The sequence below is a fragment of the Mauremys reevesii genome, linkage group 5, assembly GCF_016161935.1.
Source record: "Mauremys reevesii isolate NIE-2019 linkage group 5, ASM1616193v1, whole genome shotgun sequence".
Classification (NCBI taxonomy): domain Eukaryota; kingdom Metazoa; phylum Chordata; order Testudines; family Geoemydidae; genus Mauremys; species Mauremys reevesii.
The window spans coordinates 95153648-95171123 of NC_052627.1; the positions used below are offsets into that span (position 1 = coordinate 95153648).

The following is a 17476-nucleotide window of genomic DNA, read 5'->3' on the forward strand; positions in this document are numbered from 1 at the left end:
TAAAGGGGCAACACACTTTTTCTTCTGTCTGGCTGGACAAGGACCAACTCCACAGAGGCACGATGAGCACATTGGCATAAAACTGGAGTATCAGAATGGCAAATGGCAAATCAGGCCCCGAGAGCCTGATCTTCAGATGGTGTAAATTGGAGAAGCGTCACTGGAGCTGCACCATCTTAGGCTCTGCCCCTATTTCTGTAAACCTTATTGAAATCCTTGGCTGGTATGTGTAGTAGAAATGCAAAGTAGCATAATTATTTAGTATGTCTTTGAATGCGCATTTTGTTCAACATCATGATTGTGATCTGAAGGAACAATGTTTCCATGTAAATGATGGTTTAGTGATCTGTGCAGTGGTCTCAGCGCATCTTTCCCGGTGACGATGCCTGCTCCATGCACCAGGCGATCCCCCGCTTGGAGCAATGCCGAGCTGCTGGACTTCATCACCATTTGGGGAGAGGAGGCTGTCCAGTCCCAGCTGTGCTCCAGCCTTAGGAATTATGATACCTATGGACAGATTTCATGATGCATGATAGAAAGGGGCCATGACTGGGACATCCTGCAGTGTAGGGTAAAAGTGAAGGAGCTGCGGAATGCCTACCACAAGGCGCGGGAGGCAAACCACCGCTCCGGTGCTGCGCCCATGAGCTGCTGGTTCTACAAAGAGCTGGATGCGATACTTGGCGGCAACCCCACCTCCACTGCGAAGACTACTGTGGATACTTCGGTGGCTCGCGTGCCAGTTGAAAGTGGGCTGAGCCAGAAGGAGGAAATCTTGGGCGAGGATGTGAGGGAGGGGGAAGGGGACCCAGAGGCAGAGGATGACTTGGAGGTCAGAGATGCATGCAGTCAGGAGCTCTTTTCTACCCCAGAGGAGCCTAGCCAGTCACAGCTCTTGGATCTTGGTGAAGTGCCAACAGGAGAGGAGGCCCCTGGTAAGTGGATTTGATTTTGGGAATCAGATTGCTGAAGCGAGTTTTTTGGGGCAGGAGGGTTGCAGAAAGCAGGCTTGTCTCCCACCACATGCCTAGTCTGAGCGGCGGAACAGGCTGTTGATAGAGTCCCTCGCTTGACGGGAATCTGCCTCAGAGATCTCCAGGAATCTCTCATGGAGATACTGGGCAATCCACTGCTGCGGGTTCTTTAGCAGAACTGCTTTTGTTTCTTGCCCCATTAACAGTAACTTTCCCGCACCACTGTGCCGTCACGGAGTGCGGGGGACACATTGCTGCACACAGGTGAGCCGCATAGGAGCCAGGTCGGAAGCCGCAGTCTTGGAGAAGACCCTCCCTTGATTCCCTGCTTACCCTCAGCGGTGAGATATCTTCAATATGATCACATCTTGTGGAAAGTGTGGGAACAGGAATGATTTTCAGGCCCCCCCCTTGCAGTGCTGGCTTTCCCCAAGAGCCGTGTGCCCAGTGTACAGTAGGGTCCGGAAGAGTGATTTACCCTGCCCCTGCAGCTATTCACCATTTTGGGGATCTTGTGGCTCATGTGTACTTGCCTGGGATCAGCCAGTTAGTGACAGGTGTCTGAGTACTGGCTGTGTTTTAAAGCACTGAATCAGTGTTCTGTGTGTTGCAAACAATACTGCTTCTGTAAAATGTTGCATTTAAACTTCACAGAGATGACTTTGGGAGCCCAGCCTCCCTCTTTGTTATCAGCAGCTGAACGGCTGCGCAGAATTAGAAAGCGGTCAAGAAGAACCAAGAAGGACTTTCTGCGTGATGTTATGGTGCACTCTGTGGCTGAGAAGCAGGAATTGAAGGCGTGGCGGGACAGCAAGAAGAGAGACTGAAAGGAGAACGCGGCATGCCAGAATGAGGCCACGGAGTGGCTCTTAAAGGTTATGGAGCGCCAAGCAGACACGCTCGGTTTGAAGAACTAGTATCGCCTGGAGTATTTCCATGCCTGCCATCCCCTACAGCCGCTGTCGCAAAACTCTTCCCCATGCTGCCCCCAAACACTGCCAACACATTCTTACCAACCTCCTGGCTCCAGTCTATACCTGCGGCATTCCACTCCTCCCCCCCTTGCAGTCCAGCACTGCAGATGCCCACTACCCACTGCACTCAACACCCATCCCTCTGCAGTTTACTCTGATGAAGTACAGTTCCCGGTGCATTGTACTCCAAAGGAGAAGGTTGGATATGATCCCTGGACATACACACATCTTTAGCTGTCCTGGGACCCCTCCCCCTTCTGGGACTTTCCCTTCCACCATCCCCCTCACTGCTGATGTTTTTTTTGGTTTCACTCTCTTCTCTGGTTGTTGTTTTTTAATAAAATAATTGTGTTGGTTTGAAAGCAATCTTTATTCTATTAATTGAAAACAAAAAGAGCCTTGCAAAACAACATACAATTATGTTAAACCCACATATTGGATCGTCTGCACCAGTCACCTCCTAGCATTACAAGCATTGCACTCGCAAGGAAAGAAACAAATATTAGTGGCTTTCAGCTTCAAATTTCTGCCTCAAGGCATCCTTTGATCCTTATCTGTGCACTGTGCCCCTCTAATAGCCTTGGTATCTGGCTGTTCAAACTCAGCCTCCAGATGCTGAGCCTCTGTGGTCCAGCCCTGAGTGAAGCTTTCACCCTTCCCTTCACAAATATTATGGAGCGTACAGCATGTGGCTATAAACATAGGAATATTGTCATCAGCCAGGTCAAGCTTCCTATAGAGGCATCACCAGTGGGATTTTAAATGGCCAAAATCACACTCAACAGTCATTCTGCACTTGCTCAGCCTGTTGTTGAACTGCTCCTTGCTGCTGTCAAGTTGCCCCGTGTATGGCTTCATAAGCCATGGCATTAAGGGGTAGGCAGGATCTCCCACGATGATAATGGGCATTTCAACTTCCCCTACGGTGATCTTCTGGTCTGGGAAGAAAGTCCCGGCTTGCAGCTTCCTGAATAGGCCAGTGTTCCGAAAGAGGCGTGTGTAATGCACCTTTCTGGACCAGCCTGCATTAATGTCTGTGAAACACCTACAGTGATCCACAAGTGCCCGGAGAACCATTGAGGAAAACCCCTTGTGATTAATGTACTCAGTGGCTAGGTGGCCTGGTGCCAGAATTGGAATGTGTGTGCCATCTATCGCCCCTCCGCAGTTAGGGAAGCCCATTTGTGCAAAGCCATCCACGTTGCCCAGAGTCACGGTCTTTCAGAGCAGGATGCGATTAATGGCCCTGCAGATTTCTGTCAAGACGAGTCCAACAGTCGACTTTCCCACTCCGAACTGGTTAGCGACCGATCGGTAGCAGTCTGGAGTAGCCAGCTTCCACAGTGCAATCGCCATACGCTTCCCCAATGGCAGCGCAGCTCTCATTCTCGTCTCCTTGCGCCGCAGGGCTGGGGTGAGCTCATCACACAGTCCCATGAATGTGGCTTTCCTCATCCAGAAGTTCTGTAGCCACTGCTAGTCATCCCAGATGTGCATGATGATGTGATCCCACCATTCAATGCTTGTTTCCCGAGCCCCAAAGCAGTGTTCCACTGTGGTCAGCACCTCCATGAATACCACAAGCAATCTTGCGGCATAGCTACTACGCGTGGTGAGATCAATGTCGCACTCCTCTTGACTTTGTAGTTTAAGGAAGAACTCCACTGCCACTCATGATGTGTTGGTCAGAGCAAGCAGCATACTGGTCAACAGTTTGGAATCCATTTCTGCAGCCTGAAGAGGCAGGACGCACAATACCCAAACCATTGAAAGATGGAGCCAAATGTGGATGGAAGCACAGGGACTGCTGGGATGTGAAGCAATGCATCATGGGCACTGGGAGAGGACCCAGGATGCCCTGCGACCCCCTCCTCCTTTCCACAGCTCTTAGTGGCAGAAGAGAAAGAGATGCTCTGGAGGATAGCTGCTCAGAGTGCACCGCTCCGAATACCGCTGCAAGTGTCGCAAGTGTGAACACGCTATTGTGCAGGCAGCTGTTAGTGTGAACACACAACAGCGGTTTCCCTTCAGCGCTCTCTGACCGGTGCTGTAACTCTGCCAGTGTACATATGCTCTCAGAAAAGAAAGGAGTAAATAAATGCAGGGGATGGAGGGGGGAGAACGAGAGGGAGAGAGCAGATTATTTTCCTGACATCTAAAAAATGTCATTAGCTCAATAGTGCATTTTGGGTTAAATATTTCAGTTAAATTTTAACTATTCACTCAGTTTATGTATCATAAGTTTCCAGAAATCCACAGGATCTGTGATATGCAGATTGCTTTAGGCTGATATTTTCAAGGGGATCTAAAGGAGCTACGCATTCAGTGCTCATTGAGAGTTGAGTCCCTATATCCTTTTAGGCCACTTTGAAAATCCCACCCTGAATGTTTTAAAAATCAAGTTAGGGCAAAGACAGTGACCATTGAATTCACATTCTCTGTTTTAAAAGAAACATGGAATCTTGAGAAACTGTTTCCCACTAGCTGCACCGCTGTGGCACTTCAGTGAAGGCACTACCTATATCGATGGGAGGCCTTCTCCTGTTGTCATAGGTAATCCATCTCACCAAGAGGTGGTAGCTATGTCGATGGGAGAATTCTCCCATCAACTTAGTGCTGTCTACAACGGGGGTTAGGTTTGCTTAGCTGCATCGTTCAGGGGTGTGGATTTTTCGCACCTCTTAGCGATGTAGTTATACCAACCTAATTTCCTACTGTAGATTAGGTCTAATTTAGATTTTAAGAGTACTGTACTAGTTGGTCAAATATAGGAGAACATCATTAGATGAACACCCCTGTTAGGGGAGGGAGGCAGAGACAGATGTTGGGGAAATGAAAAGCTAGCCAAGAAAATAAAAAAATTTCCACTTTACAGGTCTGGCCCATATGCACTTAGGAGCCTACATCTCATTGGACGTCCATGGAACTTAGGCTCCTAAGGTGTTTTTGAAAATCTACCCCTGGATTTAATCCTTTTTTCTTTCCTCCAGATGCTCCCTCCTTTCCAGTGATAAGCAGTCAAGTGATGAGAGTAGAACTGATTGATTGAAGTATCTGCAACACTAGAGACCCTTTTCATTTAAAAAACATAACATGCAGATGCACATGAAAGCCTTCACTACTTAATGCTCACTTTATCCACCCACCTTCTGCACAACCTGTCCATCTTGTAAATGAACTGTAAATGCTTTGTTCGGCAAGTGAGAAACTTTGGAAGAAAAGCAAATTTACAAAAATGAGCCCAAGAAAATCTCAAATTTCTTGCAAGTGAAATCCTAATAGATTATTATGTAATATCCATGGGTAGTGGAAAGTGGAGGTAGCACCAGCATGGATAATGGATGGGAATTTAGGCAGAGTGCCAAGGAAAGCTATGGCTATAGCTGGATAATAAAGCTAGAGGAAAGTAACTTCGTAGATTTGAAGTAGTGGAAAGTATGTCAGATATAATGATGCAAGTCAGCTGGTTGACAAGGCATAACAGCCTTGCCACACAAGTGCTCTATACGGAAACTGCTGAATCAAGACACTTCTGACTGGGCTGACATCTTAGATTTCAAGGTCTTCAGCAGAAGAGCTCCCTGTGTTGTGCAGAGCCCAATGTCGAGACCTCAGAAAGCCACTGCAATAATTTAATGTCCAGATATGTACCTTTTAAAAATGTGCACTAGTACAGGATAAATGCTTGTCAGATATATGCAGGAACATAAAATGAAAGTAAAATAATTTTAAGGTTATAATAGAAACATACACAAGCAGAGAAATTCTGAATCAAAACTAATGCGGTAGCCTTTACTCTGACCTGTTATGACTAGGCAGGACATGCTGTTAAGTGGTTCGTTACAAATAGACTTTACTGTTTTAGTGCTGAATTTCCACTATTTCTACAATGTAGAAATGATGTTGGGCAAAATAAATATGATGAAACTCATTCTCCATTGCCCTGCACCATGTAGCCATTTACAACAGTGCAAAGTGAGTGTGAAGAGATGTAAAATGCTGGTTTTTGATTTGGTAGCATTTTATATCCACTTTGTACTGGTCAGGTGATTCTGCATGCTGCAACACAGCTGAGGATCAGGCCATTTTTTGTCATACAGCTTTGTATTACTTGCTGCCCAGAGTCTGAGGGCCATGTAACATTAGACCATATGTTCTGAAATATATTTTGTGAGTCTTTAATCTTCCTCTCTTTGCGTAACTTTGCTTCTAGCTCAGTGTGTTCTAAAAAATGGCAAAAAATGATGTGCTAAATCCAGATCCTTAGGTGGTGTGTCATTTGGCATACTTGCAGTGGAGTGAATGGAGCTATGCAAAAAATCTCCAGGGCCTCTGCCAATCTTCCCTGGAGGAAAATTCCTTCCTGACCCCAAATATGGTGATCAGTTAAACCCTGAGCATGTGGGCAAGGCTCACCAGCCAGCACCCAGGAAAGAATTCTCTGTAGTAACTCAGATCCCACCCATCTAACATTCCATCAGAGACCACTGGGCATATTTACCTGCTAATAATCAAAGATCAATTAATTGCCAAAATTAGGCTATCCCATCATACCATCCCCTCCATAAACTTATCAAGCTTAGTCTTGAAGCCAGATATGTCTTTGCCCCCACTACTCCCCTTGGAAGGCTGTTCCAGAACTTCACTCCTCTAATGGTTAGAAACCTTTGTCTAATTTCAAATCTAAACTTCCTAGTGTCCAGTTTATATCCATTTGTTCTTGTGTCCACATTGGTACTAAGCTTAAATAATTCTTCTCCCTTCCTGATATTTATCCCTCTGATATATTTATAAAGAGCAATCATATCTCCCCTCAGCCTTCTTTTGGTTAGGCTAAACAAACCAAGCTCTTTCAGTCTCCTTTCATAAGACCGGTTTTCCATTCCTCAGATCATCCTAGCATCCTACAGCCCTTCTCTGTACCTGTTCTAGTTTGAATTCATCCTTCTTAAACATGGGAGACCAGAACTGCACACAGTATTCCAGATGAGGTCTCACCAGTGCCTTGTATAAAAGGAAATGAACAGAACAGGGCACTTTATCAAGTGATCCATCCGCTGGTGTCTAGTTCCAGCTTCTGGGGCGTCAGAGATTTAGGGACATCCAGAGCATGGAGTTGCGTCACTGACCATGGCTAATAGCCATTGATGGACCTATCCTCCATGAACTTACCTAATTTTTGTTTGAACCCAGTTATACTTTTGACCTTCACAACATCCCCTGGCAATGAGCTCTGCAGGTTGATTGTGTGCTTCTTATACAGTGCAGACTTCCATCCCACGACATCACAAGACCTTGTGCTAGCAAGTATTTCAGTTGAGGGCTTCCTGCCAAAGGCAGCATCTCAGACTAGCCCTCTGAACCCTGCATTTACCTACATGAGCTATGCTGCTCATGAATGAACAAATCAACTGCAACATCATCAAGAACTTCTGATAATGTGTGTATTCTGTAATCGCTATTCAATCAAATACTGGGGAGATTAGTGCTATTGGTAAACAAAGTGAAAACAAATGGACCACTTGTCATATCCAGACCTGAGACTTTTCTAGAAGTGATTTCACCTAATTCTTTTTCATCCTTTTTTAATTTCTCTCAGTGAATTTGGAATATGTGGGTAAAATCCTGGCCCATTACTGAAATCAATAGCCAAACTCCCATTGACTTGAATAGGGCCAAGATTTCATCCTATGTACCTGGGTTCTTAATGACTGACTATTAGACTTTAAGGTCAGAAGGAACTGTCATGATCATCTAGTCTGACCTCCTGCACATTACAGGCCACAGAACCTCTCCCACCCACTCCGGAAATAGATCCCTAACCTCTGACTCAGTTACTAAAGTCCTCAAATTATGATTTAAAGACTTCAAGGCTCTTATGCTTCATTCACTGTGTTATCTGAAAGTCTTATGAGACGCATTACTAAACAAAGAGCAAAATTGTCTTCTAGGCACAGTACTCTGATTACTATATTCATACGACATAAAATAATGTCAATGTCTGTGGTAGCTATGAAAGATCAACTTAACTGCTGGCACGCTCCACCAATGTCACTGGATTTGCTAGTGCCTACACCAGTGGTAAATCTGGCCCTAAGCTGCTGGTATTTGGCCCCCAAATTAAACATGGAAAGAAAAGCCTGGATATGTTTTTCTCAAGCACATTAAATGTTGTGAGGCCAGTGGAAGTGGAATGAAATTCTCTTGCACCTGCTGTGAAAAATGTAATGAGGAATGAAGAAATAAGAAAGCTGCAACGATAAACAGGGAGCATGTAAAGGAAACTGCTTATGAAGAGGACAGGATTTGAAGTAGTAATGATAGCACCAACTTAAATGTGTCTGAGAGGGAAGAATTCCTGTCAAGGTGATTTATAGCCTCATTATCTGTGATGACTGGTGGTGGTTACTTGGTCACTGCGGCTGTTAGTAACACACTGGCATGCAGGTAAAGTGCATGCTGCCTTCAGGCGCTCACCTCCATAGCCAGCATAAAATGATATGCATTATGTACGTTTCGGTTGTCTGATGTACTTGCTTATGTTGCATGACTACTATCAACATCAATCCCTGAAAATATTTACTCACCTTTCAGAGAGCTGAGATAAGGTCATTATGAAAGGTGAGAAAATAATTCTTTAGGTATCCAGAACAAACACAACACACTCCTTAAAGAAGAGCTGTAATAAAGGATACTTTAACAATTCTATCTGCTTACAGAGAAGTATAAGACACTACAAAGGCTTTTTATAATAGTTTGAAGCGTAATAAACAAGAATCCATAAAAAAACAGGAGACTGCTGCTCTAGAACTGATAACATTGTGAATGCCTGACTTTGATTTGCAGGTCCCTCAGAGTTTGTGTGCTTCTTGGGCTCCTGTGTCTACCTCAGACACACGTGTGCACTTAAGTTGTGTACATGCAAAACAGTACATACACAACTGCTTGGGCTCGTTTGACAATTGGAGGTTTTCAGTCCAAATCTGCCTTGATCAGCCTGGTGGGTGTGTAGACTAGGACAGGTGTTTTATTTTTTAAACATGTTAACAATCATGTTTTAACTAACATGTTTTAGCACCCTGATGTAGACAGGGCAAATTGTTTTTCAAGCTACACTGGTTGAAGTAAACCCTAGGATCCCCTCTAGTGGTCACCTTGACCAGCTAACATGTTAAAAATTAACTTCTCCTGTTTATACTGAAGTTTTAAAACCTGGTAGTTAATATATAAAAGACCACTTATCCTACTCTGGAAAGCACAGTGCCGTATCATTAAGATGGTAACTCCAAGTGCAGAAATCTCAGTTATTGAATGGAAATACGGAGAAGCAAAGTGTATTTTGACAACTCATTCTCTAATACATTATTATTTAGCATACATATATTTAGCTCTGTGAGGTACTGCAACAAGTCAGTATGGTTTTCATTTTAAGATAAAAATTGGGGAAATCTCAGAGTACAGTCAAATGAATCCTCTGTACATGTCCTGTCTTAATACACATGTTGTTGCCATTGAGTTCACTGTATATATTTGTTCACAGCTGTGATCTCTAGTTTTCCAATTAGTAGTCTAATTAAGTATCGTTTAGACCCATTTGGGGCCACAGTGTTAGGAAAACCACATTCTGGTTTAGCTCAACTGTGCTACAGTTTAAGCATGTTTTTAAAGCTGTTATTACAGCAGGGTACAGAGGGCCTCTATGATGCTGCTTCAGCCACCGGGGAAGGAAAGAAAATAGTACCTCTAGTGTATTGCTGCTGTAAGATGCTTAGGGATATTTATTATGATTTAGTAGGTAGCATTGTTTAAAAAGTTATAGCTTTCCGGAAGAGGACAAGGATCTGTTTATAAAAGCTACAGAAACACTGCACTTCTCAATCCATTACGCAAAGCCCCTGCAAGTTTCTCTTTAAAGGCATTGAAAGGAATTATAAATAATATTGGTGAGGGTGGGGAGAGAATCATCTGTATCCAGATAACTTTATTAAATATAAAGTAAAAAGAATAATCCCTGCAGAGCTGTTGACTATTACCATCTCTTGTATTTAGTTATTATCACCTGTGGGCATTTCATGAGTAGGCTATTTTTCTTACTCAAGACCAGCATGCTGAGCATATGAGGAAGGGGAAAGAATTATTAATGGATTAGGGAAGGAAGAAGAATTCTGTTTCTTCCATTCACAAACTGTTGTGTCAAAACCATCAATTAAATTATAAAAGGCTTCAAACCACATGTTTGAATGCACCATTGCTGGTGGCATCCATTAAAGGGTTGCTTTTGTCATCTCTCTTATGCTGCTTCTGACAGTTGATATAATGGGCTGCTGTGTGAAGTCTGCAGTTCTTAACTCTTTCTCTCTGAGATTTTATTTCTAACATATTTATTAAGTTAACAGATGTAATGTGGGGAAATTCAAGACTTGTATTGCTAATCAGTTTTTGGATTAATCGGCTGGTTCAGTTAAGCCATAGGAATCTTTAAAGCACATGGAAAGAGGTTTTTGTTGAGGAAACTATATTACAGTGCAGGACATGCTGAAGAATAGTTATAAGTCATTTTCTTTGGGCGTAGATTTATATAAAAATAAAAGAGTAAGGTTTACTCTTTATTGACGTTGTGTATATAGGGTTGCCAGGTGTCTAAAAGTCCAGTTGGCATAGGGCTGGCAGACTTCCTACCTGCTCTGTGTGACTCCTGGGAAGTGGCTGGCATGTCTGGCTCCTAGGCAGAGGGGCGACCAGGGAGGCTCTGCATGCTGCCCCGTCCCGCAGGCACTGCCCCAAGCGCTGGCTCCGCAGCTCCCATTGGCCAGGAACAGGGCCTGTGGAGCCACCTGGCCGACCCTCTGCCTAGGAGCTGGAGAGACATGTTGCTGCTTCCCGAGCTGCCTTAGGTCAGCACCACCCGGAGTCCACACCCTGAAGCCCCTCCTGTGCCCCAACCCCCTATCCAAGTCCTGAGCCCCCTCCTGCAGCTAAACTCGCCCCCCTCCCCAGCCTGGAGCTCCCTCCTGCACTCCAAACTACTCAACCTCGGCCCAGCTGGAGCCTGCACCCCCTCCCGCATCCCAACCCCCTGCCCCAACCCAATGAAAATGAACGCGTGAGCAAGGGTGGGGAAGAGTGAGCGACAGGGAGGAGGGATGGAGTGAGTGGGCGGCAGGGCCTCGGAGAAAGGGCATGTCAGGGACAGGGAGTGGGGCAAGGATGTTCGGTTTTCTGCAATTAGAAAGTTGGCAATCCTACACACCATCCCAGACCAAACTTTTTTTTAGTGCTTTCTCCTGTCTTTTTCTGTTTACAGTCCAAATTCTCTATTGGTGTAAATGGGTGCAACTTTATTCAATAGCCTTTCTCCAATTTTCATCCTCCGAGAAATCTGGCCCTCAGTACACTTTCTGTGCATCCATTTAGCAAGTGACTATGAATCTTTGTGAGTGTTTTTTGGGGTTGCTAGATACCCAGCCTCGAAGGTGGCTTTATTTCAGAGATAATATGAAGGGGCTGGTCTGCCACAGGGGTCATTTTGGATGACTGATGAATTATATAAGGCTCACCTGCCCTGATTTTCCTGACAAGACCTGGGCACTGTGTCAGATATAGCAATTTCCTGCAATATCCTTGAAAAACCTTATTGAATTAAATGTAAGCATCTTTGAGTCTCATTGTATTAAATACAAAGGTGATGTATTATTGTGGGCCTGGATGATCAAAAGACTGTACAGAACTATGTGGCAGACAAGAACTGTGTTTTGGGACAATACCTGTGAAGGGAATTTCCAGAGAACTATCTAGGGAGAGGTGAATGCAAACTCCTGCCCTCCCTTCCAGTTATGCAAGAACCCAGCCTTTTGAAGCTATGCTTTGAGAAGGGGGCCATTGTCTGTTGATCACCTGTTCACATGACAGGCACCTCCAGCAAGGGAGCTCATCCAATTACTTCCTGAATTGGTATTAAGTTTCCTCAGGGAGCTGAGATGCATGGAGATTTGTGAAAGTGGCTTCCCAACTCTAATCCTGTGCCTTATACACTAAACGAAGCTGCCTTTCAAGGTATCCTTTGGGAATCAGTAAGTGCATGTAGCTTCAGCCTGAAGCAGCAAAAGGTTTCCTGACATATTAGGGGTGAAGAAAACAGGATTCTGTTCTCCAGTTTAGGGGGAAAAAAGAGGTGTTTTTTAAAAAATTTTAAATTATACAGTTGTGAGAAGGTGATTATTGACACATATCTTGGGAGATGAACATGCAGATAGGCTGAGGAGAATCTGCCGATGGAAGAGGAGTTGGAAATCTTGAGCTAAGGAACAAAGCAATGGGGCTTCTTATTTATTATGGGAGGTTTATTTGTCATAGGTGCTAGAACGGGGGGTGGCGCCGAACCCCCTGTCTTGAAGTGGTTTCCATTATATAGAGGGTTTTCAGTTTGGTTCAATGGCTCTCAGCACCGCTACTATACAAATTGTTCCAGAACCCCTGATATTTGTAGACTGAAAGGTTTTACATTAATACTTGTCAGTTTCAGCAACATTTGACTCAGCAGTATTGGAGGCAAGATTTCTCTTCTCCAAAATGAACGTTTATCTGTGCTTTGCGTCTCCTGCTTGACTAACTTCTTTCTGATCTTTTAGAGTACTGCGGTATTCCAGTACAGACTCTGTGATTTTAGGGAAATATTCAACTAATTTGAAATTAAATGCAAAGTTTTTTTTATTGTTCAGAAATTGCTCTATCAAAATAAAGATATGATTGTCACTAACCATAACCGCACCACTAGTTTTAAATAAGTGTGCAAAACTCTGTGAAACTTAGGTTACGCTGTCTGTGACATCAACCAAAATAAGCTACAGTGAAAAGGTGCTGTGTGAGTTTGCCTTAAAATTTATGTATGCTTATTAATGGAGACTGAGCACTAATGATAAATTTGCAGTCTGTCATTTCTGCTGACAACATGACTATATACATAATTTATAAAGGTAGTTACCCTAAATTTGTGGAGATCATTAGCATTTTAATGAAAAAGATAAAGCCATTGTACTAAATCTTCACTTTTGTTTTGTTTTGTTCTTCTCTTCCCCCACAGTTCACTATTTCGATTTTATACTTTGAAAACTGCTGACAGTGTCTGGTAATGTGCTGACTGGCACTATGGGCAGGCGATACCCAGGGGCTCACTATCGTCCAAGCAGCTCATGTATGTATGTGATTGGTCTTGTTATCTGTCATATTTTTATTACACTTTTGAAAGGTGCTAAGTTGTCTCCCATTATTTTGAAACCATTAGCTGGAAAGTTTGTAAATTCCAAATTACCGGTAGTCTTTAGAATGGGCACTGAAGCATTCTTATCGATGCCATATTTCTGATATTTATGTACTCAAATTATATAACCTGCGTTACCTCTGTCGATTTGTTCAAACTGCAAAGGTAATTTCTGGACCTTTAAAAATGATGTACTGGCTGACTTGTTCAACTTTGGCTTATTGCATCAGGTCTCCAACTTTCTTTTATTCACTGTTCAGGGCCACAGACATAGTTAAAGTGCTAGAAACCCTCAAATTAATAAGCTGCCTGAGCATAACCTGAAAAAATTCAGCTCATTTTAAAGCTATGTACTATTGCTAAAGTCTTCCAGTTTAGATGAAGCTTTTCGTGTCTTATTAAATCCATTTTTTTTTCTGTTTGAGTTAAATATTTGCTTATTCCTTCTGTGTCTTCTCTGCTGACAAGCAGTTCATGGCCATCTAGCTTATCTTAGCTGACTTCCATTAATTTTTCTCTGACTAAGGAATCTTTTCAGTAAAAAGTTTAAAGACTCTTTAAAGTTTGTCACCTGCACCTTTAATTTGATTGGAAGACTGATAAGTAGCTCTAACAACTTGGGTAATGCTAATCTCTCAGCCTGCAGGCTTGCTATATTACATTGTACATGAAATGATCTTCCCAGGAGGTAGTGTGATATCTCCTGTGTGACCGTCCTAACTTCAGATGACTGCTGTCAGTGTCCATGCATATCTGTTGATTCCTCAGGCCACCGAGGTAAAACAATATAACTTTTTCTTTACTGTACAGAGCCTTTACAGAATATTTAGTTTATAATAGTTTCTCTTTGAAACATTGGGATGAAATAGTTCACTAGTCATTCGGGTGGTAGTTTAACCATTGCATCTCCTGTTACTCCTGCTATCGCCTGAGACTCTAGTTTTGGAGATTGACTTAGTTTATTTTGGCCCCAGGCTTCTAGAGTTTAAATCCAAGCCAGAGATGAGTTACACTTATTCTTACAGGAAGGGTAGCTGTCCCGTCCTTGTAAACACATCTGTTAAAATAGCCTATTAGAGATGACACAAACTCTTCAGAAAAATAGTATCTAGTTTTGAAGGTAATACAGAGATGATATCTGAACTTGGGAGTGGGGGGTGGGGAGGAGTGTTACAGCCCTGGCTGAGCTCCCCCTTGTGGCTGGGCACCAGACTTCTGTATTGAGCAAGCCTTTGGATCCCAGGGGCTTTTAAGCCTTCTGAGCCTGAGCAGTATCCAGACCCAGCCGCTAAGTCTTGCTTTTAAGGCACACTCCTGGTGTACAGACCCCCTGTCTAGTATCCTTTCTTGGGATGTAGAACCCATAGTCCAGCTGCCATAGGCCCAAGGCCACTGCTAATCCTCCTCTCTATAGTACTTCAAGAATTTCATTCCTAGAGCTCCACACTCACGGGTGCTCTAGTTTACTGTTTAACCTTTCAAGGACCTTGTGACCGTTAAAACAAGGGAGCACAGACTTTGCAAAGGAATTGCTAAAGCATACACATGTTACTTATAGACAAAGCACAAGAGTTACAGATCTAGAAAAAATAAACACAAGTACGTAAAACTCCCTCCTGCAGTTTCCTCATCAGTCTGAGAGCCTTTTGAGTTTGGGTTAATGTCCTTCAGGATTCCAGAACCTTTTTACACCCTACTCTTCCTGTTCAGCCCTCCTGTTAGCCAATGGCTGGCTGGTGAGACAAGAAGGACTGGCCCTTAAATAAAGTTCTGATCCCCTCTTATCAGGTCACTCCCCCAAGCAGCTTCAAAAACCCTGTCAGTCAGGTGATTAGTTGCTCAACTCCAGCCCTCCTCCTTTCCTCCCCTAGGTCTAAACTGGGCAAACTAGTTCCCCTGGACTGCAGCTGGCCCATTGTTCTGGGTGGACCCATTTGAATGGAGAATCATCGAGGTTGAGGGATTTTGATGGCTTTCCCATTGTGAGCCCCTCTGCTAGGGGTAAGGATTTCTCTTAACACCTCTTGAGTGTCCTAGCTCAAGATGGAAGCTACAGCACAGTTTCCAGTCAAAAATAACATTGAAGTACCAGAATGTTGTTGCAGATAGATATAGACATACAGACACATACTGATCCGTCACAGTGGGGCTCTGTGGAGGTATGGTGGGGGGCATTGCGGACTGTGTGGTAGGCTAGGTGACACGAGAAGGGAGTTAGCCCGGGCACAGTGGTATGGGGTGAGAGGATCAGGGTTTTGAGTGAAGTTCTGGGGAAACTGGGGCTGTGAGGGTGCTGGGGTTGTGAGAAGTAGGGGTTATCACGGATATATGGGGTTTGAGGGAGTGAGCACAGATGTGGTTGGGGAAGGGAGTTGAACCACCAAGTGGTGGCCATGGGGTTAAGCTGGGATGTGGGGTTGGCAAGGAGGAATGGAACTGAGCAGAAGGGTGATGAGTGGCAGGTGACGAATTTGGGGAATGATGATGTGGGTGGAGTGGGCTTTCTTAATTGGGTCATGATAATGAAAGAGGAGTTGTGCTTGCACTCTCACAAGAGAGAAGGTTGAAGCACAGTTTCCCTCATGCTCCTCTTGAACAGCACTCCCTTCCTTCCATGTTCCCCAGCCTCCAGCTGACTCTAAAAGCAGGGCTAGAGGGAAGCGGCAGTATGACAAACCTCCTGTGCAGCTCTTCTCTGGGCCATAGGAGTTTGGTCTGAGTAGATCGCCTGTCTGATTCCAATCTCTCACCTCAAGCAGAAATGCTTCTAATCCCCAACTCCTTCACTCTAGAGACCCTAGGCACTCTTCCCAATGCCTGAACTGAACTGTCCACAAGCAAAGATAAATTGCTGGCAGCCCTGCAAGGCTGCTGTTGAAAACACAGTACTTTCAAAGGTGATTCTCTAATGCTTTAAGATATGAAAAGTGATGTTTGTGTAACACAGACCTGACAGATCACTTTTATAGGATGGTACTGTTTTTCTTGTTGCTGAATCCTTTGTTTTCTCTTAGGTCAATGTTTGACCATTTTTCAAGCTTGTTAGTGGTTTAGGAGGCAGTCAGAGTCTCTTTTTTTAGGAAACAGCGTTTGATGAAAAATGATTACTTTGACATTTTGCAAACATTATCAGAGCTAAAATTTCAGAACAGTCTTTCTAGCTAGACATCACAGCAGCTATGCCCTTCCTTTTTTTAAAAAAAAATTGTTGGTTCGGTCCAAGGTTTTAAAGAAGACAATGACAAGCCCTGCAGGTCCTGATGTACACATCTCTGTGTGGGTCCCAGTTTTCCCTTTCCTTCATCCACACCTTTTGGGGAAGGATAGTCCTGTTGTGAAAGCACAGGATTGCGAGCCAGGAGATCTGTCATCTGTTTCCAGTTATGCCAAAAACTTGTGTGAGAGACTTTCTGGAGCTTAGCTATCAAGGTAATAAGCAGAGCTGAGTGAATTTTTTTTTTTAAATTTGAGGGCCAAATTGGGGGTGGGAGGAATCTATTTTGATTCAAAGCAAAATTAATTTTTTCAGAGTTTTTTCATCCAATCTAAAAAAAACATTTTGAATAGACAAACATTTTGAGTCAATTCCATATTATGATTTTCTGTTTCATTTTTTCAGTAAATTTTGAATCAACAAAAACATTTTCAGTCAACTCGGGGGGGGAAAAAACACACACAAGAAAATTGAGTTTTTCATTTTGATTCATCTGTTTTGGATGTTTCTCAGATGATTTGCTAGTTTGTTTTTTTATTTGGCCAAATTTGAAATTGAACTGCCATTTTAAATTAAGTCAAAATAAACATTTTAAAATTAAAATTTGAAATGAAACATTTCAACTCTTTCAAAAAAAATTGCAAATTGAAACTATTCAGAATAATTTTGGACCCCCAAAATGCATTTTTTGATGGAAAAACATTGTGTCCAGCTCTACTTCAGACATAACTCAGATATTGACACAGAAATGCTGGAGACACAACACGGTTTATGCGAACAAACATAGCTTTCCTAACAGCCTCATTAAGTACTAGAACTGGCTTTGACAGTGACTGGCTTACAAGGCTTTCTGCATGCTGATGTAGTCAAGAGGCTTTTTGTTTTGCAGCATTTTCACATAGTATTGGCTTTGCTGATTGCTCTGGCAAACCAAGCTCTCCAGTTTTACCAGTTGTAGTGGTGAGAAGCTTTCCTTCTTCGGAAGCTTTTTTGCAAGAGGTGCCAGTAGCTATCTTTTGTAACTTCAATGAATGGGAAACGTTTGACTGACAAACAT

At 43.4% G+C, this 17476-nt stretch overlaps 1 protein-coding gene across 13 annotated transcripts in view; it reads left to right on the forward strand.

The window, feature by feature from the left end:
* APBB2 (amyloid beta precursor protein binding family B member 2) overlaps positions 1–17476 on the forward strand; it is a 291641-nt gene that overhangs the window by 93653 nt on the left and 180512 nt on the right. For 6 of the 13 annotated variants that reach the window (XM_039541016.1, XM_039541019.1, XM_039541018.1 and 3 more), the window contains exon 2: positions 13029–13139. In XM_039541016.1, coding sequence (XP_039396950.1) covers positions 13094–13139 — 46 coding nt within the window. In that variant the 5' untranslated portion in view covers positions 13029–13093. Of the gene's footprint in view, positions 1–13027; positions 13144–17476 lie in introns of those variants that run through there. The other 7 variants (XM_039541020.1, XM_039541023.1, XM_039541026.1 and 4 more) reach the window with 2 other exon arrangements.